Here is an 11,574-nt window from a genome sequence, read left to right as displayed (position 1 = left end):
CTCAACATCACTTCCCCTGCAGGGCTCTCACAAATGTGGCCCTTGATAATTTTTTCAAAGACCTTCCCCAGGATAGAAGTGAGGCTGACTGGCCTGTAGTTGCCAGGCTCTTCCTTCCTCCCCTTCTTGAAAATAGGGACCACATTGGCCCTTTTCCAGTCCTCAGGGACTTGGCCCAAGCACCAGGAGTCCTCAAACAGCCATGCCAATGGCTCTGCAGTGACACCTGCCAATTCCCTCAGCACCCGTGGATGAAGGTCGTCCGGGCCTGCCGATTTGGACACATATCTGGGCCCGCTGATTTGGACACACAAACAATTTTTGTGGTTAGGATCCTGAAGAGAGATTTGGAAGATCTTGGTTCTTCTGGTGACTCTGCCGAGAATCCTGTGTGATTTTTTGCACACATCACTAGGTGCAGGTCTTCAAAAGTATTTGCATACCTAAGTCCAGTTGGTTTTAATAAAAGTCAGATGCCTACATTCCTGTGAAGATCCAAATCTTTACGCTCTGAGCCTCAGCTCTCAACTGTATTTCACAGAGGCATGGTGCTTATATGCTGATTTCCATTGCAAGGTGCTTGGATGCCATGGCTAGAGAGCATATTTGTACAATACAGGACTTTTTTTTTTTATTTAAAAATTAAATTTGACACCCCTAGAAACAGATTTCTGTATTTTCCTTTGTATGTGACACACTTGTGTATAAAATGCACTTCCCCAAAAAGGGGATAAAATTGTGAGAAAAAGATATTAATATAAGTTTGATTGAATTTTGGCCAACTTTTGTTAAAAAGCCTTGGTGCATAGGACACGCTTTCTTTTTCCATGGAAGAAAAAAAACACCTCTTATACATTGAAAAATACAGTAATAAAACTGTTCAGAACTAGTTCCTGTATGTAATGCCAATACAGACAGCTTAACAAAGCGCAATACACAGCATAAATTTACAAATTTACTTGCATGTAATAACAGAGATTAAAAAACCCTGAAAAATACAATGTTGTGTTGAAAAGTGATCCATACTTACTTTAAGAATGCCATGTCCGGTTTCTGGCTTCTTTACTATTCATTCCATCCAGGAAGAGCACACACCAATTGCAGATGCTTCCTCAGCCTGATGAAGGGTTTTGAAATCTGAAAGCTTGCTAAGAATTTTTTTCCAACTATTTAGTTGGTCTAATAAAAGATACCAGATTTACCCAAAGAACCTTGTCTGCCTATGTCCAGTTTTGGTCACTTTTTCTTGAAATATAGTGATAGGGAGTTGGTGGGATTTCTATATAATGGGTGCGTTTACACAAGACATTATACTCAAGATTAGAGCAAATTACTGTGAAGTAAATGTCACCATCTACATGTGCAGTACTGCGTACTGCTCAGTAATTCACCAAGATCATGGAGCAGGGGCTGGGACCTCTCTGCTGCTGGGGCAGGTAGACATTGTCCCTGCCTGGGCTGCGGTGGCAGAGCTTGCCCTGGCAGCAGGCTGCTCCCTGAGGTAGGGAGCAATCTCCCAGCTGTCTCCTGGCCCCATGCTCCCTGCAAGTCCCTGGGCCAGCCCCAGGGGGAGCTTTAAGCTCCCCCTGGCTGCTTCAGGGAACCGGTGCAAGGCCAGTGGCAGCGGGAGCAGATTGCTGCCATGAGCAGCATATGTAGATGCCTGCCTGGGTCAGTTTACTCTAGAGTAATTTACTCTAGAGCAGCATTTGTCAACCCATGGGTCGTTACCCAAAAGTGGGTCGAAGAATATATGAAAGGGTCCCAAACAAATTTTAAAAATGGATTCTCTTTTAAAGGAGAAAAACATGGAAAACCGTGGCTTTTCTCTTACAGGCTGTCAGAGTTCCAGCCTGTGAGGGGTTGCTTGGGGCTGCTTGTGGCCCCTCCCCTGCCCCAAACACTCACCCCCTGCCCCAAACACTGGGGTGCTGGGGGCAGGGGGCACTGGGTAGTGAGTGAGGGGCACTGGGTTGAGACTGGCCATTGATGTTTACAGATATGTCCTGGTACAAAAAAGGTTGAGAACCACTGCTTTAATAAACTGACCTGGGAGCATGAACAACGTGCTTCCCATGACTGGAGGGGCACCATGGCAGAAAACAGGGACCGCTGGCGGTGGTGTCAGCAGCAAGGGGGGATGGGTGCGAGTTGTGACTGCCTGCAGAAGTTGCCAGCAGCTTTGGCAGCAGCCACCCCCTTGTCCTCCCTACACGTCACCTATGCCCAGGAATATTTGCATGTGGAGACCCGCCCAGTGAGAGTGATTTCACTTACAAAAGGAAAGAGAAGACATGAGTGAAGCTAGTCAATTCCACTCTATCCTATGAAAATATTTCTCTTTTACACGGTTTCATAGCTGGCAGCTTTGGGAGCTGTGCCAGGCTTTGTTGGGAGAATAATGACTTTGACTCATATGGGCAGGTACAGTACAGCAGCCATGCTTGTCATACTCTGCAGTTATCCAGTTTTATGCTCCCTGGGGCTTCCTTACTGAACTTTGATCAAGGCAGCTGTTTTCACAGGAGTTTAAAACTGTATGAAAGTTAATTTTATCTTGTTGTACTGAATTCCCCCCCAACCTCAGTCACCCACACTCAGTCTGTTAAGAGGGGAATTCAGGGCATATTTCTATGTATAACTCACTTTTCACACTGCTTGAAAAGTCATCTTTAAAGTCAAGTATGATTATTGTGGCACCCACAGGGCTGGATGGTAATCTCCAGTTACTATACCTCAGTGTTTGCACCAGCATATCTGGTATTAGAACTTGGCTCAGGGTCCTGGTAAGGATGTTTTATTTTTCCTGTGTCTTGTGCATCTGGTGCTGGCCATTGCAGAAACAAGGATACAGGACTTCAGCTCTGATCCTGTATAGCTGTTCCTTTGTTCCCAAAGAGCTTTTTGCAATAATGTCCTGTACTTGTGAGTGGTCGAGTGAAAAAGGAATAGATAATCAGATTGACTTGCAAGACCTAATTTTACAAAAGTGGAGATTCATGGTTTCTGAAGTGAGTGCTACTATAAATGATCTACCACTGGCTTTGTTTCTGTGCAAGTCTGAAGTGTGAATTAAGACCTGAACTTTGATCATTCACTCTTCAAGTTTATTTCCTTGGGTGGCTTTTAATTGGTCTTTCTGCTGGCTGTTTGTCAGGCATTTGCAGCTGTATAAGCTGCATGTAACGGGCTTTCTACTGCTGTTGCAAGAGGCATGGATTTCTTAGGGTGATCTCTTTTGTTGGATCAACTATGTCCCTAGGATAGAGTTAGACCAGCTTTCAAATGCAAAACATTCTTTGTTGGGTCTCTGATCACAGGAAGCCAAGCACTCTTGAGATGTGGATGTGGTCATTCCCATGATTTGCATTTGTTTAAAAAAATGGTTTTATGTGGAAGCCTCTGAGTTGCAACATTTAAGCATCTGCAAAACAAGTACATGATAAGAAATCTGCAGTTGTGAAAAGTTAAGGCTAGTGGCACTAACAGTATCCCTCTATGTTCAAAATCAATATGAGAGAGAAATACCATACAGCCCTTAAGGGGTGTTGATATGTTTAACATTTTTAGTTCTCTCCTCTCATGACTACAGAAGCTGCCGTATATTTTTTCTTTGTCAGTATAAGTTTAGTGGCCTGAAGCCATTGTCTTCTATTTGTTTTCTTAATGTTGTACTATATTGCCAGTCTGTGACTAAAAACAAAGTTTATGCCTTGGCCCCCTGGGAGCTGTGGGTTCCCTCCATTCACACAATTTAGAAAATATTCTGTCTTGTGACCAGGAGCAGCTGACTCTCTTAAACAGGAAGCTTTTTTTTTTCTTTTGTAACTAATTCTCTACATAATAAAAGTAAAATTGTTAGAGACTAGAAAAGGCCACTTGTAATCTCTTGTTAGCTGAATGCTTTATTTCCACCTAATCAATCAGATATTACCAGGTTCAGGACCCAGACTTTGTCATCACTGTCATCTTTAAGCAGCTACTTGCAACAGAATACTTTCTGGCTGTTTAGAATGACAGACTAGAAGAGAGAGTAAATTTTAACAATATTTTAATTAGAATTAAGTGAAATTGGATTAGAATTGAATGTTAGCGTTAGGATGCAATGTGTCCTAATCAGACAGGTCCAAAATGCTACTGGCAAATACAGTAAATAAAGGTGTTGGCCCCACAGCTGGTAACATTAGGATATTTCCACACAAGATAGGATTTCAAACAGTATCTCAGTATCTCTGGGTAAATAATGCTTTTGTTCTGTTCCCCAGGACTGTGTTTTTGATCCAACAAAATGTCCACCCGAAATGACAAGTGAGCATAGCTTAGGCCTGGCTCCCATCATGAACTCGGCAGACGTAATTGTAGACCACTCTTAAAAAATATTGGCAGCTTGTGCTTGGGGAAAGGCTCAGGTTTGAAATTACATGGAGATCTAGTTTGAGACCTGAGAGGACAGTGTTTCCAAGGCTAAACTGAGATTGTTGGCAAAAAGGCAAGGGAAAGAAGGGAGCAAGCGTACTGCTATGTCTTTGTTTTAAGTGGCTGTCTCTGTTGCGCCCCCGGGGAATAGTGGTGGTGGGCCACCAAGCATCCAGCTCTGAAAAGCAGAGCTTAATATTATTAAAGGGCAGAGAGTGCCGTCATTCTGTCTCTGACAGCTGGCTATTGTGAATGAAGACTATCAGGTGACTTTGAGACCACACCCCACTGTAGTCATGAATGGAGTTATGACAAACAGGTTGAGAATGGGGTTGTTTTGATCTTGGTCACATTACTGGGCATGTTTCTGAGAAGTTGAGAGGCTGCTGAGGTGAAGAGACTTGGCTCTGTAAAAGGGCCAGAGCAGCCTCGGGCCCTAAAAGTTCCATATCCACTAGATGATGGATATCCCCCAGCTCAGGCAAAACAGGGAGTGCAAGGCTGCTTCCCAGCAACACTTTGCAAGCCAGGGTTCAGGGTGACTGGGTTGTATTGGGTCGTTTGGGGGCAGGGGTACGCTCGGACAGGAACACAGCACTGAAGACTCTGGGGAGTGTTGCAGCTCATGCTGTCAGACTTATCTGGCCCTACAGGCTGGATGATTTGTGTGGAGCCAATCAATGGGCCGGATCAGGCCCACAGCCTGGTCCTGCAAGCCAGATCCAGCTTCTGTTCCAGAGCGGCTGGAATGGGCATCAGCACGTGTCCACTACATGCCACATCTAGAACATGACAGAGTAGGTGCCACATCTCAGAGCAAGCACTGCATGTGTTGCATGCAAGCAGTCTAGGACCGTGCTACATGCGGGACCCACTGTAGCCACATGGGGGTCACGCTGCATGCAGCACCTCATCTGGGTGGTCCAGGATGCATTTTGGAGTGGGGACCTTGTGCAGTGTGGTCTTGGAGCAGGCACAGTAGGCACTGCCTGTGGCATGCAGAGCCATTCAGTGTACCCCATGTGCTGCCTCTGGGTCTGCTTGAGACCCTCGGGCAGCACCAGGGGTCAGATGGGGGTCTATGGACTGGATACAGCCCATGGGCCAGATGTTTGACACCCCTGCTGTAGGAGGGTACAGTAAAAGGGAGGCACTCAGTGTTACATTGAAGGTTATGCAGCTCCTAGAACAACTTAGTAGGGGGAAGTGTAAAAAAAGGACCTGAGGCCAGCATGTACCTTGCTACCTCTGTTCTGTAAGTTTACGGACCCTGGCAGATGTTCAGTGGGATCTGAATCACGATCCCAGCAATTGCACCTCCTCCCATGCTACATGTGTATGCCAGGAGGTGCAACTGTGGTAACAGATTCCAATCACACTATATTGCCAGTGCCCCCATGGCTGAGGCTCCCACCTAGGAGAGCCCATCAGAGCCAAAGGCTCCATGTGCCTGTGGCTGGGAGCCCCTATCAGTTGATTGAGACTCCCAGTCACAGGAACGTAGCTGAACCCTTAGGGTGGCCACATGTTTAATTTATGACATGATAGGAGCGATCCATAAAGTTATGCATTTTTTCTGTAATGACTTTGTGGCTTATTTCCTGTTTTAACATGGCTGGGTTACTGTTTAAGAGGTCATTAAGTGGTTAATCATGTCTTAAGTGTAACATCTGCCAGGGGCCTAAGGCACAGAACAGGATGTTACCCAAGACGTTCTGCAACTTCTATACTAGAGATGTTTGCCCTTTTTACATGGGAAAGGATCGGAGCAAAGGCTCTACTTTGTCAACTTGACTGTTCTAAGACAGTTCTGCAAGCCTTTATAAATACTGTAAGTTGTGTATTTTTGTCCGATTGCACTAAAGCAGTGGTTTTCAGCCTTTTTTTATTTGCAGACCCCTAAAAAAAAGGTTGAGTGGAGGTGCGGACCCCTTTGAATTGTAAGTGAGGGTATTTACATATTATTGATTGATCATAGTCATCTTTTGTGAACCCCTTAGACATGGTTTGTGAACCTCCAGGGATCACACGCTGAAAACCACTGCTCTAAAGGGGTTGACTGCATGCATACAAGGGTTACTTCACATAAATACAAAAGAGGACACTGGCTTTCCCTCCCTGACAGCTGTTGGATTTCTCACCTTGATAAAACCACTGACACAAAGACAGTATGTCATGATCATGGTCAACACTCAAGAGACCTGTAGTTGATGACAGTCAGCTAGTGTATGTTTAAAAGTAACTTGCAATGCCTACAGTAGGTGCCAAGTCACACTGAGAATCATGCTGGTTAAGAATGTCTTCTCTGAGCCTAAATGTGGTCTAAAACAGGGCAAATTGGCCCAGGGCCCCTTATAGGTCTGGAAATTTGGTGGTGGGGGAGTGCTGGCAGTATTAATTGGAAATTGCAGCATTTAATGCTGTTACCACTCTACCACTGCCAAATTTCCAGACTTGTGGGGAGCCTTGGGGGCTGGATGACACAGCCCCATGCTCCAGATTGTGCCAGCCCACAGGGTCATTTCATAGCTGGATCTGGTGCATGGGGCCAGGCTGGTACATTGGGTCATCTGTTGACTTTAATGAGTGGCAAACAGCTCCCGGTGATAACACTTTAAATGTCTCAGTTCAAGTGGGCAGAAATTTTAATAACAAACTGCTATGGGTAGGGGCCCTCCATCCTTGTTCTCAAGGTAACATTAGATTTTTAATTCCTTTTGGCTAATTGAATACTGTCTCCCCCACCACTCCCTACATCTCTTCTGGTATGAACCCACTAAAAAGAGTAGGGTCACTGCAGCCAGTGCAGTCTTTTGCATGATTTCCTTTTCAATGTAACACTTGTAATTTTCCTCCACATTCCCACCCTTGTTTGTCAGTGATACTTTTCTTTCATTGACTCTGATGATAATGATAGTTTCTTTATAAGGTCATTTAATATTGTCCCCAACCTCCTGAGGCCCAAGCACTCTGCTGGTGCCAGTTGGCTTTGTGAAGCTCCACTGAAATTACACCAGCTGAGCAGACAGACCATAAACTGCCCAGGACAAGGAGTATTTCCTAGATTGCTTTTACTTTAGCTGTTAAAGAGAACTGTGTGTTCAAGTAGGGATCCACCTTAAGCTAAATGCTCTCACCTCCTGGTTATAGTCCTTTATAATTCTGCATGGTTAGTTGAAAAGTGGGGATAAAATATAAGGTAATAAACCATTTCTCAGAGCTACAGTATCATCTAAGAAGACATATGACAGGTGCTTAAAAAACATTAGAAATGAGAACATAGTGTACACTTATTACAGAAGGAAGCACTATGAAAATAGCTTCTTATAAATAACCACCTACACTAGCCTTTATGCAGAAGTAAACTGCAGAACAGCATGAAATGATTCAGTCTCTGCCCTACCCTCAAATTTTGCTTCTGACTATCTACACAGATGTTTTACATGCTCTGAAAATCACCCTGAGACCAGGTTCCCTCAGCTGACCTGCACTTTTTTCAGTAAGATTTGCTTCTGCTTTTGGGACTCTCTATTTTTTCTGAAGGCAGAGTGGTCTATCCTTGAGTTGTTTCTCATGATCATGAGATTCTCATTTCATAATGCTTAGAGACTAATGAGGAGTGGGGAGTGGTCCCACTGTCTGGTAACACCTGAGTTCTTGTTGCATCCTGCATTCGTGCTGTTGTGTGGTGCTTAAACTTCTGAGCATGTGTCTCATGGCTCTTGGTACAGCTGTGAACTGGAGCACTCATACAAGGAAATCACTTAGGACTGGGCAACATCCAGGTTTCAGGCCTCAGCCTTCCTTCTAACCAGCAACAAGGCCCAGATCTCACTCTAAGCAGTGACCTGGGCCAGATGCTGATATTATTACATGCATCTGCTATTTTGGAAAGACGAGGCTGACAAAGGGCATGAGGCATGTGGAGGGCATTTCAGCATTGGATGGTCACCATTAAAAAGTGACATCAGGCTGTGGTAAGAAAAGAAGTTATATTAATGATTACAGAATCTTGCGGTGTTGACTAGTGTTTCTGGAAATCACAGAATGGGTAGCGCTGTGTCATCCTGCTGACCTGGGCTGACTGTGAGCAGCTTCAGAACAGGGAGATTGTGGCGGGCGCAGAGATCCCACCTCAGGAACACGGCTGGGTATTTGTATCCCTCTGCTGTTTCCACCACGTGAGGCGGGCCAGTAGGGGGTGCTCCTGTGTTGAGCCACCCACCTCCCTGCGCCCGACCACCTTCCAGGCTCCGAATGCCTCCCTAGGGGCGCCTTATGTCCGGCCGACCCCTCTCCCGGAGCACACTCGCTAGTCTGGGGGTAACGTGCCGCCACCACCCCAAGAATGGACTGTCTCGCGGCCCTGTGTCCTTGGGGTAACACAGGCCTAAAGTCCCACGGGTACTCAACCCAGTACAGGCACTTGGGGTACTTCCCCAAGTCCGGGGGCAAAAAGGTATAGTCTCCCTTAGTCCACAGACCTAAGGGGTCTCTTAGGCATAATTTAGACCCACCCCTCAATAAGTCTCCCACACCAGTCAAAAAGGAGAACTTTATTGATTACAGGGGGTAGGGTAAACTAGGGTACAGGATAGAGCAATATCTAGAAATCCTAAAGAGCAAACAGTCTGGCTGTGGTAGCCTTTTGATTACGCATCTGTGATACTTCCAGCTAAATATCTAATCAGATTGAGTAGCTTACTCACAAGCATCTTCCAAAGGCAGGTGAAGTTTCCCTTTGGAGGCAGGCGGTTCCTAGCTCGTGAGTTTGGGGGCAGAGAGCCAGTTTCAGATGTTAAGGCTTCTCTGTCCCCTGCCTGGCTGCTGCGTCACCTCATGGCCGGAGAGAGGAGACCGCCTCCTTCCCCGTCCTAACTTATATAGCCCCTGTGACCTCATTCACCTGGGCCAGCGGAGGTCAGCCCCAGTTGGCTGTCAGCCAACCAATCTGAAATGCATCACCTGTTACCGGGCAGATTCCAGCTCCCCAGGTAGAAACCCCTTACCCAGGTAAGTGATGCAAGTCACGTAAGCAGAGGGAGCAGGTTTCCCCCTCCCTCAGGAATGCAGCCAGCTCCAGTTCCCTAAAGAGACAGGCTGAGGGTGTGGTCCCCTGTGTGCTGGGCCCATCCTAACTGAATGGTCACAGCACAGAGATTTAAATCACAGTGTCACAGGGCAGAGATTTTTGGGGAGAAACCAAGGTGGCTTTCTGCCACGGAGATCACACTCAGCCTTTTCTTTCCAAAATAGCAGATGCATCCAGCCATGGGGCAGGTGCACCGCCCAACCCCAATCCATCTACTGGGCTGCTCCCTGGTCCCCTGACATGTCTGAATCAGGGCCACTCTGCCCCACTGCCCCCAACCTAGGCATCCAGATTGGGTTTACTCTTCCCTGCTCCTTCCTGTTGTGTGTCCAGATGGTGACTGCTCTGCCCTGTTCCCCCAACCCACATAACTGAATCCTCCCACAGGTGTCCAGATAGGGACACCCTGCTCCTTGCTCGCACCACAGTGGATGGATTGGGGTTGGGCTGTGTACTCATCTCATGGCCAGATGGGGCCCTGCCATGGTGGCCCCACATGCCAGATTGAACCCACCAGCCAGACCTGGCCCACAGCTGGACTTGCTGCTGTCCATCTGGTCTGCAGAGTGAAAAGGTTGAACACCACTGCCATAGAACACTTCATGGTGGCCATATGCTGTATGGGTTTCACTTGTTGTCTCCTGAAGAAGGGGGTGTTGGTCCTCTACTGGAAGAGATAGCACAGATATGCCAAATCCCTTGGCTGGTTTGGAATAGCATGGGCTGTATGCATGCATAACCCTCTATAACTATTACCTTCCAGGTAGTGCTCGGCTTCGTTTCCTGGTCCTGGTAACAGGATGTACGTCAGTGGGAAAAATCCTGGATGCCGAAGTATACAAAATCACCGCAACAGATTTCTGTCCTCTCCAGGAAGAAACCAAAGAAGAGGATCGTGTTACTGCCCTGAAAAAAATCTTGAACTCTGGGATGTTTTATTTCTCCTTGCCAAATGCAGGCTCAGAGTTTGACCTGACTGTCTGGGCCCAGAAGCAGGGTGATAACAGCTATGAATCTGGTAACTCCTTCTTCTGGTTAGTACTGCACATTATATCAAAGTTTTTAGCTAACTTCACCTCTACCTCAATCATCTCAAACTCATTGAAGATGAGTATAACTGGATTTTAGCATAGTCACTTTTTGCTTAACTAACATTTTATTTTCTAGGGCATGTGCCATGGCAGATTTGTGTTAAATCAGGAACAAACAGAAAACATCTGTGTAATGTAATTAACATAATCTGCCTGAAAAAAGCAGTCTTAGTAATTGGAGTTTCTGGTTTTCTAGGAAGAAAAAATATTTGCTATATTTACTGTCCACGGTACAAATATACATTTTTTGCATGTAATGAATGGTTTGTTCCGGTTAGTTTTCATTATTTATTTTTAAACCACACTGAACATGGTAGCATTTTGTATTTGTCTACTGTCACAAAACCTTAGCTGCGTTATATTATATATCCTAATGCTTGAAAGTTTAAAGTCCTTAATATTGCAAAATGTGTCCTAGCTGTTTACACTGAATGCATCTATGATAATCAATATATTTACAGCTCATGATAAGCAAATCTTTATGTATATGCTAACTCCTGTAATATGTAGCCCTGCACTTGTTTTATTATACTGTACTTGGCATTTGTAAAACAAATGCAAAACTTTCAAGATAGGATGAATGGAAAATATATGCCTTTCCTGCATGGGCCCACTTTAAAGAAAAAGGAGTTTACTTTGTTTGCTCTTACCAGTTATGATAGATACTACAGTCTCCATTCTTTTTTAACAAATACACAATTATGCAGGAAACAAAAATGTACTGGAAATAAAAGTTATATAATGCTTGTGGAAAATAATACTTTGGCACACATACATCTGCATGTGCTGGTACAGTGTGAGAGACTTCTTGTGTCCCACAGTAGGTAAATATTAATAACCAGGCAGGGTCATAATAGATGAGTAATAAGGGAGAGCAATTCAATTTGGTAAGTAATCTCTCTAGCTGGGATGTGATTTCACCTGATAAGATCTGGTGTTTAAGTCAGAAGATGGGAATATAAAACCCACTTTCAG

The 11,574-nt window shown here is 45.2% G+C and overlaps 1 protein-coding gene across 3 annotated transcripts in view; it reads left to right on the top strand.

The window, feature by feature from the left end:
• Positions 1 to 11,574, top strand: part of SYNJ2 (synaptojanin 2) — a 115,529-nt gene that overhangs the window by 41,141 nt on the left and 62,814 nt on the right. For all 3 annotated transcript variants that reach the window (XM_019527019.1, XM_019527020.1, XM_019527018.1), the window contains exon 3: positions 10,272 to 10,542. In XM_019527019.1, the coding sequence (XP_019382564.1) occupies positions 10,272 to 10,542 (271 nt within the window). The remainder of the gene's footprint in view (positions 1 to 10,271; positions 10,543 to 11,574) is intronic.

The sequence above is a fragment of the Gavialis gangeticus genome, unplaced genomic scaffold (assembly GCF_001723915.1).
Source record: "Gavialis gangeticus isolate Ggan-Ray unplaced genomic scaffold, GavGan_comp1, whole genome shotgun sequence".
NCBI lineage: Eukaryota > Metazoa > Chordata > Crocodylia > Gavialidae > Gavialis > Gavialis gangeticus.
The sequence above is the reverse complement of the archived record's forward strand: the minus strand, read 5'-3'. Positions and strand labels throughout refer to the sequence as shown.